The 18723-nt window shown below is 40.4% G+C and overlaps 1 protein-coding gene and 1 long non-coding RNA gene across 2 annotated transcripts in view; one reads left to right on the top strand and one right to left on the bottom strand.

Moving 5' to 3' along the window:
- Positions 1 to 18723, top strand: part of EGFLAM (EGF like, fibronectin type III and laminin G domains) — a 256629-nt gene that overhangs the window by 187274 nt on the left and 50632 nt on the right. The window contains exons 10-15 of the mRNA XM_072605784.1: positions 236 to 336; positions 1122 to 1222; positions 3264 to 3408; positions 6635 to 6824; positions 14393 to 14518; positions 15324 to 15567. Coding sequence (XP_072461885.1) covers positions 236 to 336; positions 1122 to 1222; positions 3264 to 3408; positions 6635 to 6824; positions 14393 to 14518; positions 15324 to 15567 — 907 coding nt within the window. The remainder of the gene's footprint in view (positions 1 to 235; positions 337 to 1121; positions 1223 to 3263; positions 3409 to 6634; positions 6825 to 14392; positions 14519 to 15323; positions 15568 to 18723) is intronic.
- LOC140501811 (uncharacterized) overlaps positions 4038 to 18723 on the bottom strand; it is a 44187-nt gene continuing 29501 nt past the window's right edge. The window contains exon 2 of the long non-coding RNA XR_011966363.1: positions 4038 to 4135. This is a non-coding gene — a long non-coding RNA (uncharacterized lncRNA). The remainder of the gene's footprint in view (positions 4136 to 18723) is intronic.

Below are 18723 nucleotides of genomic sequence, written 5' to 3'. Positions count from 1 at the left end.
ATCCCTGATCACAGAGCCATAAAAATTACATTAGCCCAGAATAAGAGAAATAACTGAGCACACTGATGAAAGGATAAAGACCCATCAGGTTTAACAGATTGTCAACTAATTCTGACTAATAATATAAGGAATTCTTCATCTCAAATATTCACCCAAAGGTATTTCAAGTTAAGTATATATCAGTTTCTGTTTCTGGGAAATGAAGAAACTGAATTCTTTTCTCTTTCCTTTTCAGATATTTTCATCCAATATCCTCAGTTCTTTGGCCACTCCTACTTAACCTTGGAACCACTAAAGAACTCTTATCAAGCATTTCAAATCACCCTCGAATTTAGGGTAAGAAAGATATAATTGTGCTATACAATGCCTATTCCAGGGCACGGAACATCTGTCTTCACCATTATGTATGTTACTAAATAAATCAAATCAAGTGAGTGTAGGGTTGAAGGAAATCTCTTGGTGACTTAGATGACTCAGAAGGATTTGGTGAAGGAAAAGCATGTTCCTTTGGATTCTCTGCTGAAAATAGGAGCGACCAACCCCACCCTGTCAAAACTGTGCTGGAATCTTGTTTCATTCTCCTGCCCCATTTATCTGGCGGCAGGAAGCCATCCTATAGAATGTCATGCTACATAATTATGCAACAGCTCAATGAAAAGATTTAATTTTTTTAACTCAATGACCTTTTGTAAAACTCAAGTTTGTTAAGTTTGAGATGGATCTTATCTGTGCTCAATGGTTTGCACAGATGAGTTTTCTCCAAGCCTTAACCTTAGATAAACCAAAGAGAATAAAGAGAAAGTCTAAAAGCAATGACGCCTTCCTTTTCTCATAGATCCATACAACTTTAAAGCTGAATGGAATTTCTGGGTCCAGTCTTCTCATTCTATACTAAGGAAGCATCTCAATCTAATTGTTCACATGCATTGTTCTCATTTGTTTATCGAATGTGATCAGAACCCATTATCTGGGAATTAAGTGGCCTTCGCACTTTGCCCCCTTGTAACATCATAGAATAGGAGAATATTTAAGGATTCCTAATGTTGAAAAGCTTCCAGATGGGGCCTTTGTTGGAGAAGAGGTGCTCAATCTTCAAATGGCTTTTGTTCTGACAATAACAGGCAGAAACAGAAGATGGTTTACTGCTGTATTGTGGAGAAAATGAACATGGACGGGGTGATTTTATGTCATTGGCAATCGTCCGGCGTTCTCTTCAGTTCAGGTAACACCTGCCAAAAATAGTTCCTTTTCCATTGTGATCCCTAGTCAGTTCATTTGTCCAACTGGTGAAAGAAAATTTAACTAGTATATATACTTGAAGGTCATTGCAGGAAATAGAAACGAAGTGAAATTTTGTCATGAACTTACTTGTACCAGTACTCCACAAGGAAAAATGGAAGAACTGGGGGATGGTAACAGTGTCCAAGGATCCTTGGAGTGACCTTAGACAATTCATTTCTCTGAACTTCAGTTTACCTTCAAAAAAGAAGCACCAAAGAAATGTATTGGTCCAAGGAAAGAGAACTCTTCGGGTTCAGAGATGAAGGTTAAAAGATGATATCAAGGTTTATTAATCATGAATAGTTAAACTGTGATTATAACTACCTCAGCATATTCAAATTCTGGGGTCTCCTTTGAACCTTAAAAGAGGGCATCTTGGGATAGGACATTAGGACCATATGATGATCAGAATTCCAAGGTCAGTTTTTGGTTTCTTACGTCAACTGAGGCTGAGCACACTGAGAAGTGTTTTAAAGGTGAGTGAATGAGATGGGAGGTGGAAGACAGAGACAGCACCTCCCAGTATTTTCTGAAATGGGATCATTGTAGCTTCCTAAAGCATTGTGGAAGAATCACAAGGGGATGCACAGAAAATGAGCCCCCATATTCCTCAGCAGTCCCACTTTAGGTTATTCCTCCAGTCCTGAACTCTTTTTCATAAGTCAAATACAACTGAGCTTATCTGGGATTTTCTTAGAGGGAGAGCAAAAGGGATATGGAGGTGCAATAGGATATTCTAAGGAGGCTGTAGATTGCTGAAGTTTAAGAACCATTCAAAAAATTATTCCTTTTGGTATCATGATAGTTTGGGTGGGTACTGGAAAAGAGTCATACCCATCCTAGTTGGGCTAGAATTGGGACCTTTGTTTTTTTTCTGATGGGGTACTACTTTGGATTTGGGGACATTTTCTAGGGGAAACTACTGATAATGCAAATTCTTGTTGGAGTGGGTATTGGTTGCCTTCTTGTTTCCTGCTGAAAATCCCTAAGACCCTCTGGGTGAGGAAAGTAGCAGTATATATAGATGAGACTAACCAGGTAAGGCTTATTGCTTGCCTGACAGATCTTGACTGCCAAGTTAGGGTCCTTTGGACCAAAAGAATAGTGGATGAGGGAAAGTAGATAGGTGTGCCAGTTTAAGGTAAAGAGAACATTTTAGCCCCTGTGAATGTTCTACCTGCACCAAATTCATCCCTCATTGGAATTCTACTATGGAAAAAAATGGATTGTCTCTTTCATGCAGTTAGGCACAAGTGACAATTTTGACAACCTTCCCAATCATCACTCAAAGGCTTGGTTTTCACATTTTTATTAATACCATCTAGTTTGCCACTTGGGAGCTGGAAGAGTCCTTGAAGAAATGGCTGGGTAGGAGTGACTCACATTCTAAAACTGCACCTTAGTCCATTTCAGGCAATTGGCAATCTCTACAATGCATTGTGTAGATGTAAAGGGTATCATTGCTCAGGGTTTTTTTTTTTCCTGTGAAAAGAGCAAAGTTTTCAATGTAAAATTTATTTTGACTCAGTCATGTCAGCCAGATTTAGATCAACTAATAATTAATAATACACATTTATATAACATCTACTATATACCCACTATGCCAAACATTTTACCATATTGTCTCATTTGATCCTCACAACATCCTAGGAGCTTCTGTGTTATTATCCTCCTTTTACAGATGAGAACACAGAGGTCAAATGATTTGCCCATGGTTACATAGATGATAACTTTCTAAGGCCAGATCTGAACTCAGGTCTTCCTGACCCCAGGCCCACAGCTCTCTCCACTGTGCCACCTAGCTGCCCTCTATATCCATATGTGAATGGTAGGGTGGGATGGTTCGTTTTTGTTGTGTTTTGTTTTAAATCTTAAATGTATCTCTGAATAGATTCATTCTGAATGCCAAGAGAGTTCCTTCTGGCAAGAGGGGAAATGAGACTATTTGACAAGGACTTTCTCCCTCTCCTCCTTCTCTCCAGGTTTAATTGTGGAACTGGGGTGGCTGTCATTACAAGTGAAAGCAAAATAAAACTGGGCAGCTGGCACACTGTCAGCATCTACAGGGATGGACTGAATGGCCTGCTCCAAGTGAACAATGGTACCCCAGTGACAGGCCAATCTCAGGTGAGTTTTTTTACTACCATATTTCTCTCTCAAACCCAGTCCACTATTTGTAGATCATAGTATTCCAGGTATGGAAGGGACCACACAGGCTCAACCCACACCTCACTGAGGAGCCTTCTACTGTATCCCCAGCAAGTGGCCATTCAGACCCCTGCTGGAACTTTGCACAGATGCAGGGAAACTCATCACTTCATGAGGTAGTTCATTCCTGTTTTGCTGTATCCTTAATTTTTTGAAATACAGGTAGCATGGTGCAGTGGATAGATGGGACAGACTGTCTTAGAGATGATTTCTGCCTCAGATGCATGCTGCCTGTATGACCATGAGTAAATTACTGATTTCTTAATTTCCCTCTCTAAGATATACATTTGAGTCAGTTGTGCCAGATACCCACACTGACAAATTCATAGGTGCATATCCAGAGATAATTAGAAAGTTCTTAATACCAAGCTAAAATCTCTCCCTTTAAAATTGGTTGTAGCTCCATTCTTTGGAATAATATGCTTCAGTCACATTCAACTCTTTGTGACCACAGAGGTTTTCTTAGCAAAGATACCAGAGTGGTTTGCCATTTGCTTCTCCAGCTAATTTTATAGATGAGGAAACTGAGGCAAATAGGGTTAAGTGACTTACCCAGGGTGAGGCCAGATTTGAACTCACAGAGATGCATCTTCATGAATTCAGGCCCATCAGTCTATCTACTGTGCCATCCAACTGTCCTTGGGAACTGAGAACAGGGACATAATAAATGAACAAATCTCTACTTACAACTACTAAGGCATCATCTCTGTGCATACAAGTATTTGCTGACACATACACAGAAAGCCTTATTCTCTTAGTACTGTGACTTTAAAGTTAGGAATGGCAGAAGAAGGCCAGTACCAGAACTGAGCCCATTATTATTATCAACATATGAGAATCTTTTGATTGAAGGAAAAGCACTCTGCAAAGGTCACTTGGTTCAACATTTGAAAATAAACCATTTATCTAGGGTTTTTAGACCATGTCTGTAGGAAGTGGTGAAATATTTTTAGTTTTGGACTATAAAGTGATTCACCTTACCATTCCCATTTCCGTCATGCACTAGATAATTTTAGTTTCTGGTTTGGAACAAACAGTTTGGGTTAGCAAACTGCCTAGGGAAACTAACCTGCAGTTATAACCAGGCAGGTATCTGTTCCCACAGGGGGAATGTGGCAAGGATGCCTCCTCTGTGTATCTGTGACATTCACTTCCTTTCTCCTCATATCCATCTTTGCCCTTGCCCACTGGGGAGACATAATGCGTGAGAGCTCACTCCTTGAAGATTTAAGGAAAGCAGAGGTGGTTAGGCTACAACCTCCTTGATTCAGATCCCACTATTTCCGAGCTCACAATAATTCAGACTGTGGCTCCTATGAGATCAGGCAGACATAAGGCCAGAGTTTAGAGTGACATAAGCAATAACAGGAAGGAGAAGTCAGAATTTGTCTCAGGAAATCACGTAAGGGCTTTAATGAGAATCCTTGGTGACGACCACATTCATTTTTTATGTGTAACCTGAAGTTCACTCTTGTGCAAGCTGTGAAAAACAAAGGGCTTGCTAACCAAACAACATAAAAAGTATAGGGCTGGGGAATAGTGGACCCAGTTGGGGGTAAAGGCAAAGAGACTCCAATCACATTTTAAGGCCTCTTGAGTAACAATCTGAATCAGTTTCCAAACAATGTACTGATTAGAAATAATCAATCAATCAATATTGGGATTTGATACATACATGAAAGTGAGGCAGTTCCTGCCTTCAAGGATCTTACATTCTCCTGAATTCTTATCTATTCATTAAAAAGTATGAAATAAAATAAATATTGAATATGTCTACAAGGAATAAACTAAACACGTTTCTTTGCAAATTTTCCACAAATTAGACTTTTTGCGAATCCTACCCTGCATACCTTTCTACCTCCCTTCAAGAAAAAATTCCAGATTAATGAGGCTTTACAATAATGAGAACACTCTTCAAGGAAGCCTTTGTCTTGTGCCATCAAAAACTGCATAGTATTGGGTTCAAACTCAAAAATAACAAATCCAGATTGCATTTTTGTTACATAGAATTGTAGAGCCAAAGAATATCAGAGCAGGAAAATCTAAAAGGTTTCTTAGCCCAACTCTCTTATTTACTGATGGGAAACCTAAGGCCTAGAGAGTGAGAAGTGACTTCCCCAATGTCACCCAGGTAGCGACGGAGCCAGAACTAGAATCTGGATATCCTGACTCCTGGCCGTTTTCCCCGTGGTGCCAAAATACAGAAGACTTGAGTAAGGCTTTGCATTAATATTTTTTCTGTTCCAGAATCTAAAAACATAATTTGCTTAATTGCCACAGAGTTCTTTGAAGAAATTATATGGAGTAATTTCATTTAGTATTACCCCCTTTTTCAGATGAAGAAACAGAAACACAAGAAGGGTAAATAACAATGGGAGGTAGTGTGGTATAGTGGAAAGAATGCTGGATTGAGAGTTGGAAGATTTTAGCTTGAGCCCCACCTCTGTTACTTACTAGCTGAGTGACTACAAGCAAATTATTTCACCCCTCTGAACCTCAGTTTCCCCATCTGTGAAATGGGGATAATAACATATGATATGTACTTCACCAGGTTGCTTTGAGGATCTAATGAGATAAGGTGTTGAGCTAAAAGTGCTATGTAAATGTTGGATATTAAATTAGTAGGAAAGTTAGATATAGAACATTTGTGTTTTGGTGCCCTATGGGTTACATCAACCACTCAACTGTTCTTAACATGCAAGTATCTTTACAATTATTATTATTTTAACTTAAACTGAAATATGTTTTTTTAAATGAAAAACATTTTCCCAATTCCAGTAAAAACAATTTATAACATTCATTTTTAAAAATTTTATCTTCCAAATTTTTTTCCTTCCTTCTTCCCTTCATTAAGAAACCAAGCAATTTGATATCAGTTATACATGTACAATCATGTAAAACCTATTAACACTGAAGTATCTTGCCTTTCCTCTGCCCATCTCCAAGAGAACTTTTTGAAATCATGGCCCATGAGGAACTATCCATGGTAACTAATGCAGTAATTTGGGGGTTTAAATTGTTTGCAAAAAAAAAAAAAAATCCTAAAAATTCATTTGTCACTAAGTTAAAATATTAACGTATCTCTTACTTCTTCATATTTTTTCTTTTCAAGTCTTTTTTGTGTGTATGTTTTTTCTTTTTAAAGGGCCAGTACAGTAAAATTACATTTCGGACCCCTTTCTACCTTGGTGGGGCTCCCAGTGCCTATTGGCTGGTCAGAGCAACAGGAACGAACCGAAACTTCAAGGGCTGTGTTCAGTCATTAGTCATTAATGGAAAGAAAATAGACTTGAGACCCTGGCCACTCGGGAAAACACTAAGTGGGGCTGATGTAGGTAAGTGCCACACATGGGATTTGGTAGAATTACATTCTAGTTTCTCTGGGTTGAGTTGGGTAGGAAAGTACTTGGCAACATGTTACTAATAAAATCAAAGGAGGGCATGTGAACAAAGGGAGGTCGGGTTGAGCACTTCAAAGATGTATGTGTCAGATATTCCAGAATCTCACTCCTCTACATCCCCTGTTCGTACACATGGGGGCAGCAAGGTAGTGAAGAGGATTGAACACCCAACCTGAAGTCAGGAAGACTCATCTTCCTGAGTTCAAATCTGCCCTCAGACACTTACTAGCTGTGTCACCCTGGACAAGTCATTTAACCCTGTTTGCCTCAGTTTCCTCATCTGTAAAATGAGCCAGAGAAAGAAATGGCAAACCACTCCAGTATCTCTGCCAAGAAAACCCTAAGAGGCAGTCACAAAGAGTCAGGCACAACTGAAAAATGAGTCAACTACAACCACAGTCCCTGGCCCCAAACTCTGTCCCCGACCTGGTAGCTGGGTCTTGCTAGTAGCAAAATGAAGGTTTGTTGAATTGAATTAAATTGAATTGAATGTAATTGTAAAAAATAACTAACTTCCTATAAGGCGCCACAAGATAAATGGCAAATGAATTACTAATGGTAATTGCACTGGTAAACGGCACTCAACATTTTACATAATACTTTGCACGCATCCAGTCTCATTTGTTTGTTAGGACTTCCCTGTGAAGTAAGTAGTATATTATCCTCATTTTACATATAAGGAAACTGAGGCTCATAAAACTGAAGACAACTTGCTCATGGTCACAGCAACTTGAAAGTGTTGGAGCTGTGATCTGAACCCAAGCCTTCTGACTCCAGATAGGATGGTCTGTCCACCATGTCACAGATGCCTACAGGTAATAACTGCTATAGATTCTTAGGGGATTTGATAAACATTGCAAGCTAAGGAGAAAAATACAGAAAAATAAATACATGAAAATTTTTAAAATTAAATTAAAAATCTGAGCTGAGCCTTGAAAAATGGTCAAGATTTTCATAAAAAACATATTTAGTGCTGAGGGGATCTGAGAGGCCATGTAGTCCGATAGTCTTTAAGAAAGATTAACTGACTTGTCTAAGGTCACACAGTTAGTTAAGAGACAGTTATGATTTGAACCTAGGTCTTTTGAGTCCAAATCCAATTTCCTTCCACAGTCCCACAGTGCCTCCTTAGATTAAAAGGGAGTAAGAGAGTATTCTGAGTGGGAGGAATGTAAGCACAGGAACATATAGGGTGTTGTTTGACAGTCATAAACCAGTTTTATTGGAGGGGATGGTTCATAGAATGGGATATAAGACTGGAAAGGGAGATTGGTGCCAGATTGTGGAGGCCAGGCTTACTTCATAGACAATGGGAACTAGCTTTTTGTTTAATAGGAAAATACTATAAATAAAGCATTATTTTTAGGGAAAAGTCTGTCTGCAGAGTTCAGGAAAGACATTATTTTGAGGAGAAGACTCGAGACAGTTAGAAGGCCATTACTATAGGTTGGGAACAGTACGGGCAATAGTAATAATGACGGCAGAAAAGCTGACAGATTCTATTTAGGTTTTGGCGCTTGATGCCTTTTAAGGAAATGGAAGACTGTTATGGGAAGATGCATCCAACATTCCACCCTGCTTGCCGAAGGGAACTCTCTTTCTTAGCATAAAGTTCTCTTCTCTAAAAACAGACATTTACAGACACTTTCCTATTCCACAGCTGACAGGTCCATATATGGAAGGGATAGGGATGACCAGCACTCTCATTTTCTCTTGGGTTTCTATGTCAACAGCCTCCTTTGAGAAAGTAGAAAGTGAGGGAAAGATACCGGGACCCATCAATCTGGGATCATGGAAGCAAAGATAGCTTGACCAATGGGAGAGTCCTTGGAAATCAGATGGCTTCCTCTGACCAGGATTGTGAAGAAGGTGGCCTGCCTTTGCCTGGGTCCCAGCAACATCTCACCCTCAAACCCAGGCAAATCTTCCATTTGATCTTGGAGCACAATTCAAAGTAGAAGTAAAACTTTAGCTTGTTAGTTTACCAGATTAAAGCTAGACAGTCAGTGGGCAAGGAAAAGACAGAATGGGACATAGGGCAGGTAAATTTTTCAAGTCTGGAAGACACCAAAGTAAAATTTAAAATTTAAAAAAAGGAACAAGAAGACACTTAAAACAACTTGTGAGCCAGCTTGGATACACCAAGAACCAGAAAATGTAGGCTTGAGGTCCAACTCAATTATTAAGTGACTATGACATTAAGCTATTTATCCCCTCTGGGCTTAAGGCTCATCCTCTATCTACTGGGGATAGTGACATTTGCCCCATCTACCTCATAATGTTGTAAGTAAAGCACTTTGTAACTTGTGGAATGTTGGCATGATGGCATGATATGTCTTTATTATTCTTACTTCATAGGTGTGCCTGGGCTGGCTCCTTAACGGAGTCCAAATCGGTCTTTCTTTTTCCAGTTATAATGATGAATCACAAAAGCCCTGGCCATTTTTCCTGGCCAGGGTTCCCCTTGCTCTGGATTTACCTGGAACCAGAAATCCAGTAGTCGTGGGACAAAAGCCTCTTCTCTGACAGGCGCTGGAGTAGACCTGAGACATAGATTAATTAGGCAGCCATCACCTCACAGAAACTGACAAAGTATGCAGATGTGGCTAAATTGAGCAAGCGCCTAGACCTGCCAGGCTTTTGGCTTCTAGCTCGGTCTGGTGTTTATCTCTACAAGTTCCACAGGTGGTGTAAGAGATGGCGCCAAGTGGTTGGCTCTTAGACTCTAGAGCCAGCTATCACATTTTTGCATTTTCCATATGAACTCTGATGGTAAAAGTCAATTAAGTGATCTTTCATGTTTCCCTAAGTATATCAGAGGCAACCTGGTATAGTGGGTAGAAGGATGGACATAGAATCAGAAAGTAAAGTCTTCAAATCTTTCATCAGACACCTAATAGCTATGAGTCTCTGGGCAAATCACTTAACCTCTTTTGTCTCAGTTTACAAATGAGGGGGTTGGACTCTTTGACCTCTAAGGTCATTTCCACCTCTAAATATATGTTCCTTTGGTCCTATCCTCTGGGATATGTGTTCAGGTCCTACCAGATTTTTCCAGTTGAGCATGATTTCTTTGTTTTGAGTTATTCAGTATTAAAAATCTCTTGTAAATTAAAAAGAAATTTGGCAGATTGCATGCTGTGGCAGTGAACTTTTCTGACATAAGCACAGCTAAATTTCTTATAATGTTATCATCTTCCAAAAGAGGCTGTTGAAGTCATGGTAACTCACAGAACAAAATCATAGAACCTCAGAAGATGCAGGGACTGCAGAGGCTGCCTAGTCTTGCCCATGCCAAAATAGAATAGAAAGCCCCCCAAAACGGGCATTAGAGTTTTGTTTAAATGGCTATATTTAGGGGGAGAGTTGTCATGGGTGAGCCATTGCATATAATGTCTTTACCTCTGAGATCTCTAACTCAATATCTCCTTCTTCTACAACTCTTACCTCCTTTCTTATCATCTGTTCCAGTGATCACCCTTCTACACTTACACACACACACACATACACACACACACACACACACACACACACACACACACACACCCATCAAACATTTTTCCTCCCACTGTGATCTTCCATCTCATCTGCTTTCTCATTACCCATGCTCTTCAGGCTAATATGCCCTTGGTAGCAAGACCACAGCATCAGAAAATCATTGGCCCTTGGCAGCACAGGAACATAGATTTGGAGCCAGAGGACTTGGGTTCAAATTCTGAATATTCTTCTTATTAACTGCATGGTCCTACAAGTTGATTTAGCTCTCTGAGGCTCATCTGAAAAATGAGGAGAGGTTCAGCGATTTTACTTTTGAGCTCCCTTTCATCTCTAAAGCTATGATTCTAGAAACAGCTCCTGTAATAATCCTTCCTCTCCTCTCTATTGCCACTTCTGGCTTCCTAGATTATTGCCTAGGTTATAGCAATAGCCTGCTAATAGCTCCTCTTTTACTCCATAATCCAGGGGTGGGGAACCTGCTGCCTCAAGGACACATGTGGCCTTCTAGGTTCCTGAGTGCAGTCTTTTGACTGAGTATAAGTTTTACAGAACAAATCCTTTTGTTACAGGGTTTTGTTCTGTGAAGTTTGGATTCAATCATAGGACTGCACTTGAGGACCTAGAGGGCCACATGTGTCCTTGAGTCCAAAGATTCCCCACCCATGCCACTATTCAATTCAATTAAACATTGATTAAGCACCTACGGTGCTCAGGACCTTGTGCTCAACCCCGTGGGCTATATACATTTCAGACAGTTCATAGTTGGGTAAGCGGATAAGTACAGATAACTGTAATACACATTGCTGCCATATTGAACTTCCTTACACATAGATCTGGTCTAGCATTAAGTGTGCTGTGTACCAGGCACTCTGATAAGATTCCTTTTTTTGCAGACATCTTTAGTGACTCACTATTGCCTACCGGCGATGTCTAGATGGCATCCTAGTGCGCAGAGTTCTGGGCCTAGGGTCAGGAAGACTCATCTTCCTGAATTCAAACCCGACCTCAGACACTTATTAGCTGTATGATCCTGGGCAAGTCACTTAACCCTATTTGCCTTGTTTCCGCATCTGTAAAATGAACTGCAGAAGCAATGGCAACTCATGTCAGTATCTTTGCTAAGAAAGCCCCAAAAGAGGTCATGAAGAGTCAGACATAACTGAAAATGTCTAAACAACAACAAAATTGCCTACTCAATAAATTTTGTACTCTTTTACTTGGCCTTCAGAGCCTTCCACAATCTAATGCCACTCTGCAATTCCACTTTTATCTAAAACCACTAGGTTCCAACCAGGCTGCACTACTGAGAGAAAGGATATTTTCTTTCATATATCAATAACTAATTATTGAATTAGATTCAAGGTTTTTCCCCTTTTCTACTTCCTCATTCAGAAATCAACAGGTGTGGAAAATCTTTTTCAAAGACTTTCCCAGCCAGGAAAGCTAAGATCGAATCAAAGACAGAACAAAAATTCTAGGTTTAGGCATGAATTCTTGCTCATTGTGTGTACTGGGAAAATGTGGATTCTCCCTTTTGTAAGACAGGTGAGAATGGAAATTGATGAGTCTCTTTAATCAATACTTGGGTACTCAATGTCACCTGTCTCAAAGATCCTCATTGGAATAAGCCCACCTCTCATTATAATATTCATTCTCTCATTAATTGTTAACTAGTCAGAGTTGATTGCTACCCTCAGGAACATCTACTCTTCCAATGGCATATAAACTGTGAACCCACTCCCATTAGTCATCTCTGGTCTGAGATGTAGCCAAATGACCATTCCTTTTATTAATACAATGTTAGTATTTTTAAAACTTTTTAAATGTCACACTATTCCCCAGACTCCTGTGTTTTCACAATGCCATGCTTTTTGTCATCTTTGTACCTGGAATGTTCTTCCTCCCCTTCTTTCCTATTGAATTTCTAGTCATTCTTCAGATGCTATCTCAAATGGAAGCTCCTACCAGAAGCTCACTTTGGTCCATCCAGTTTGGTCATGATATTCCCCTTCAGCTCTCATGTGTCCTGTTATGTGACACCTGCATATTATAGTTATCTGTGTTTGTGTCATATCCCCTTACCCAACTAGAAGCTCTGTCTAAAATGTATATCTCCCATGGGGCTGAGCACAGTAGCTGCTTAATCAATTTTTTTAATTGAAATGCCATGTTTCTTCTAATGTGCTTAGTCTGGGAGACATTCGATATTAGAAGGAATACTGGATTTGGAGTTAGAAAACCTGGGTTCTAAACTTTCTAGTCTTTTTTTATTACCACTGTGACCTCAAGCAACATCAGTTGGTCTCTCTGAGCCTCAGTTTACTTAACTTTAAAATGAGGGGGTTGAGCTAGAGGAACTATGAAGTCCCTCTTACCTCTAAATTGGCATTCCTAAGATCCTTATCCTGGACCCATCCAAATAGAAGCTTGTGCTGCAGCAATCAGTAAAAGATGGAAGAGTATAAGGGAACATCTATGAAGAATCTCCTCAGTTCAGAGACCCTACCTCCTCATTCTCTCTGTGGACTTTGAGCTTTGGGATCATGTGTACTAATCTGTAGAGCCTCTAACTGGACAGAGACCTCCAGCTTTGTCTGTCTGAGCTCTGGAGGGCCCACCAGATGGGATGCACAGATGATGGTGGAAACAAACAAAAGGCTTTTTTCACATCTCATTAGTAACCCCTCCAGCCATTCCCCTCCCTCCTCTGCCCAGCATGCTCTGCCTCCCTCCACCCTCCAACACTTGGTCAGCTTCAAAAGGTAGAGGAATTCTGCAAATACTGTCAGAGACAGAGAAACAATGACACAATGGGGCCAAATGAAGACTAGCCCATCTCACTTCATATTTCTAAGGATCAAAAGAACCCCTAAGGTAACCTAGGACTGTGGCATCGTAAATGTGAAAGTGGTGGGTTATTTTGTTTTTTTCTTTTGTTAAATTTATCTGGGGGAAATTCTGAGAGCTATCCCCTCATTCTTAGAAAAAGGCCAGAGGGATTGTGGAGTATTGGGAGAGTGCAACAGGCAATTGTTGACCCAGTCAGGGAACCGAGACGGCATTTTCATTTTCTCACAGTCTTGGAGCTGCCTCAGATCCTTTTTTCCATCACCTGCTACAGGACGACATTTTGTTTTCACCTATACTGTTTATTCAAGGCCAGATTGGAACCCATCTGTCTAATTTAGGTCTTTAGTGCAAAGGGAAATGAATCTACAGAAGCAGCAGAAAAACAGTCAAGTATAAACCAAATATTTTCCATTTCTCGGATGGCATACATTTGCAAATTAAAAAGTAAATCCCTCATGAATTCTGCCTGATAAGTTCAGTGGAGGAAAAACTCACCTCCTGCTTGGACTCTTTCAGTGTGGCATTGCCCTAGGGCACTTATTCTTCCCTCATGGAGGGTACGGGTGGGAATGGTGATTATGAGGCCCATATGTTACTATAATATGGATTGCTTCCTGCCCAGAGAGAACAGTCAACAACCTTCAGGTAGTTAATAAGCTTAGAACCAGTCACTTAACTCCTTCAAGGCTTATCAGGCAGGGAACAAACTTTGACTCAATAAGGCAGCACTTAAGCTAATTGAGGTTACATGAATTAGAATGTTTATAACATAAACAATCTGGTGACATTCTGAGAATTTGAATTATGTGTTTCTGGGAACAACAGAGAGATTAATTAAAGCAGAAAAGGCCCAGTCATCCTGGTGAGTGGTCATAAAAATGTTTGGTGAATTAATGTATGATTTATTGTTTTCCCCACGTTTAAGAGAGGCTTTGTGGCACTCTGTAAAACCCCAATGGAAATCAGATTAAAATGAAGGGGCATTTCAACTTGTCTTTAAACTTGGTTTACAGTTTTGCTGAGGTAGGAATGAAGTTTACAGGACCAGGATGACTATAGCCAACGCATTGGGAGCAATGGCTCTTGCTTCCTGGTGGGCTGGTGTTAGAGGATAAGTGCCTATCTCTTCTAATTCTTCCTCTGTATGTGTTTAGGGGAATGCAGCAGCGGTATTTGTGATGAGGCCGCCTGCATCAATGGAGGCACCTGTACAGCAGTCAAAGCGGATTCCTACATTTGCCTTTGTCCCCTGGGATTTAAAGGGAGACATTGTGAAGACGGTGAGAAGGAAGTGAGCCGCTAACCAGCAAGCGGGATACAGAAGTTAGATGTAGAGGCAGAGTCTGGTGTCTGACCGCTTGCTTGTTCATGTGCTAATGTAATTTTTTCACTTGTGGAACCTTAGTTAGTCTTAGAGGGCAGTTTGGGAGTTGCATTTTCAGTTTGGCCAGGTTGGAACACGTCTTATCTCATTTGTTTGGACCGGGCTTTCTAAATAAGCCCATAGTCAAGTCAACTGTACCTTGAGCAAAATGGGATGTGCTTCATTTGAAGCTTATATGAAGCTAAAGAGCCACTAAATGGATAATATATCAGAAGTATCTGAAGAACTTGTTCACTTGGGATTATTTGGTTGGTTTTTAAGAAGGAAAGCCATGTTGGGTAGACCATATTCTGGATTGAATGGAACCCAAAAAGGAAAACAAAATAATTGGGCATCCAAAGTTAATCAAAGGTCTCCCATTTTTAGGTTTGAATGGGAAGAGCCTTGAGCAATATTCATTTGTTTGGCGGGCCTGGACCTATAAATTCATCAATGTATAGAACTTCCGTTATAGAAACACTCATCACCAACACAAATAAACAACCCCTTAGTAACTTATAGTCCTAAGGAGTTGCCTAAGGCACTAAGGCTTTCTCATAGTTGCATAGCCAAAGTCTTGAAGCTATATCTACCTGACTGTGAAGGTCAGATTCCCTATCCAGTATATCACAATGAATTATTTTTTTTAAAAAATCAGTAATTTCACATCTGTATCTCAGTGTGTATTCTAATATCATGTTTGTTTCTTGTGAGACTTTCAGCTTTCACCCTGGCCATCCCTCAGTTCAATCAATCTCTAAGGTCCTTTGCTGCAACCCCTTGGCCATTAGAGTCCCAGAATTACCTCTCTTTCATGGAGTTTGAGATTACATTTCGGCCAGAGGCAGAAGATGGCGTTCTATTGTACAGCTATGATACAGGCAGCAAAGACTTCCTGTCTATCAACATGGTGGATGGCCATGTGGAATTCAGATTTGACTGTGGCTCTGGAACAGCTATTCTCCGGTAAGGACCACTTCCAAGACCACCCCAAAAGAGTCATGCATGGGCATTTTTGGAAACAAACCAAAATTTCCTTAATTATTTGCTACAAAAGTGAGTATGGTTCACACTCCACAATTTAGCACTACCTTGCCTTTCCATCTTGAGCTTGTGTTGTGCTTCCCTATTGATTACGTTCCAGCCAAACTGGACTGCTCTTTGCCTTCTCTATCTCCCAAACAGGTCTCTATGCTTTTGTTCACATGATTCCACAAGCCTGGAATATTCTCCTTCTATCTCTTCACCCATTGAGTTCCTTTCTATCTTTTAAAGCAGGACTCAAGTCCCATTTTTTCAAAGTCTTTCCCAGTCCCCTTTCCCCTTTTATTTTGTCTCCTCTGACAGAGCGTAAGCCCCTTGAGGGCAGGAACAGTTTCACTTTTGTTTTTATATTTCCAGAACCTATCATGGTTCTAGACACATAGTAGACCCTTATATTCTTGCTGGATTGAATTGCACACCACAGCATTTTGCGTATTATAGGCAATAAGTAAAAGTATGGTTCATGGGTAAATGAATGAATCACATTTAGCAATGTCCTCTCTTTTCAAGTTTTTCCTGCACATTTCTCTTTTCTGAATCCCTGGTCTAATGCACACAGATGAGATAGTTCCCATAGATAGTGATCTCCTGCCAGCGATGTTTTTCTTTTTCAAATGACTCCCTACAGATAGCGGTTCTCTGCCCCAAACAATGGAAAATATTTCTTACTTGAGGTGAAGATGAAATGCCCTGATTTCTTTATAGGGTAGTAATGTACAATGCAATCAGTGAAACCCTTAATAAATAATAATTTATCATCATTATAATAATACCTAGAATATATATATTCAAATATACATATACATATATATGTCACTTTAAGGTTTGCAAAGTGCTTTACAAATATCTCATTCTATAGCACTATACTTTCACATGGTAGATACTTAATTCATATTTGTTGACTAATTAATGAAAATGTTAATGACAATTAGTGACTGCTTCACTATGTGATCCTATGATAGGGGTGTAGGAAAGGGAGGAATATATGGATTTTTTAATATCTAGCCATCTCCTTGCCCCAAACCTGAGGATAATCCAACTGTTTCCCCCTTTGTTTTTATGTCTCTTTCACTCTCTTCTCTAAATGGTCAGTAGTTGCCTAGCCTCAGTGGCCCCTAAAATATTGGGGATCCTAATTTTATCCAGTAATGCTTCATAATTTCAATGGATCTATTGTTTCATTAGTAGATCTCCATTGATGCCCATGACAACCCATCCTTAACTCCTTGGGGGTGATTCCTGCCCATGTTCTGCCATAGACCCACCATAGAGAACCTATGCAGCATGCTGGAAGCTTTCCTTCCTCTAGGTGTTATTTGACAGAGCCCTTTATGCCAGCAGGACTTTCCTACTGGAGGGAGAATGTCCCCTCCCTTCCAACGAGTCTTATGGAGTGGTCCTCAAAATGAACCAGACTGACTCTGGCATGGCAATGAACCCTCCACAAGCACAACCCATCATGGCCCTCCACAAGCCCCTAGGATGGAAGGAAGCTTTCCTAATCCATCTATCCAAGACATTTGGAGGTGAAGGGGGCCCCACCCAAGACCTCTCTTTTCCATCATTTCCTCCATGTGGAAAAAAACAAAAGTTACTTGATGGCAAATTTATTTTAAAATTACCTTTTGTTTTAATTATATCCAGTCCTCCTCCAAGGCTTCATGTTAGTATAGCAAGACCTTAAGTTCTTGGAGGCTATCTCACCAAAGGGCAGCTCCTACCCAGGATGGATTCAGGTATGGGCTAGGAATGCGCTAGGGTGTCCCAGTGCCAGCCTAGCCCCGATCACAGAGGTACATCACTACCAGACTGGTTAAAGAGTGAGGAATTGTTTTGGCCACACCAGCTTTTAAACACCGTCTAGCTAGAGTGTCATTGAGAGGGACCATGATCTGCACTAGCAAAGACTACCCACGCTAAAGAGATCTCTGATCCTAGAAGTCTGTGCAAAGCCCTGGGAAAGAAATGGGGAAAACAAAGGGGAGAAAACAGTGCAGACCCTGATCCCAAGGAGCTGACATTCTAGTAGGAAAAATGAGATCTGTTCGGAATCCTCTGGACCTTCCATCTAGTAAAAAAAATTGAACTTGTATACAAGAGTATGGTATAGTAAGAGACACTGTTCCTGACGTCAGAAGACTCAGGTTCCTCTCTCATGCTCACTGCCTTAGACAAGTTGCTAATTTCACTAGCCTCAGTTTCCTCACTTGTAAAATGAGAGGGTCAGGCTGTATGACCCCAAGGTTTCTTCTAGCATAAGGTCTATAATTCTATGAATAAGGAAGAACATAACATGCTTTTGAGCCCCCTGAATCCTGAGCATTTGCCTTCTTTGCATCCATATCTACTCTTTCTCTGTTCCTCATTTGTTAGTTTCTGCCTAAGACCCATTCTCCTAATGAAAATGTGTTTCTTGTTCATATGTATGTTTATTTCTTCTCACCTGAAGTTCCCCAGCATGTTTTTCCTCAATAGTGGCCCTGCAGCAAGAAATTAGGGATCTTTTCCTCCCTTTTCTTTAAGGAAATTGTCAGCTCTATTCAGCTGACACTCTTTACTTCAGCCATTTTGGAAAGAGTACATGGGTGAGATGTGACAACTGTACTTTGCCTGTAACTGCTGCTCATTCCTCATCGCTGATGGGAAATGCTGGTTGCGCTTGGTTTAAACGATTCTTTAAAAAAAAAGTGGTTATTTTTCTTCTATGACTGCTCCCCCTTATCCATCAATGACACTGCCTGCTATGAGGGATGGGCATTTCTGTGTGCGTGTGTGTGTGTGTGTGTGTGTGTGTGTGTGTGGTTGTTTACAGCTTCTAGTTCCTGTTCATCAAGACAACTTTGAGTTGTCTTGGCTGATTCTATTTGCATAAGATTATGCAAAACAGCAAAAGCAATTCACCTGAAAGGATTCTGTGTGACATGTTGAAAAGGGGAGGGGTTGGGGGAAAACCTTGATGATCACCTTCCCCTTTCAAATTTAGTTTCTTTCTGCATAATGGCCAGAAAGAACCAGTGGAGATTATATCTGGACATCTTGGCATACCTCAAAAAATCAGCTGTATCCTTGCCTCCCACC

The sequence above is a fragment of the Notamacropus eugenii genome, chromosome 4, assembly GCF_028372415.1.
Source record: "Notamacropus eugenii isolate mMacEug1 chromosome 4, mMacEug1.pri_v2, whole genome shotgun sequence".
In the NCBI taxonomy this organism is placed as follows: Eukaryota; Metazoa; Chordata; class Mammalia; order Diprotodontia; family Macropodidae; genus Notamacropus; species Notamacropus eugenii.
The sequence above is the reverse complement of the archived record's forward strand: the minus strand, read 5'-3'. Positions and strand labels throughout refer to the sequence as shown.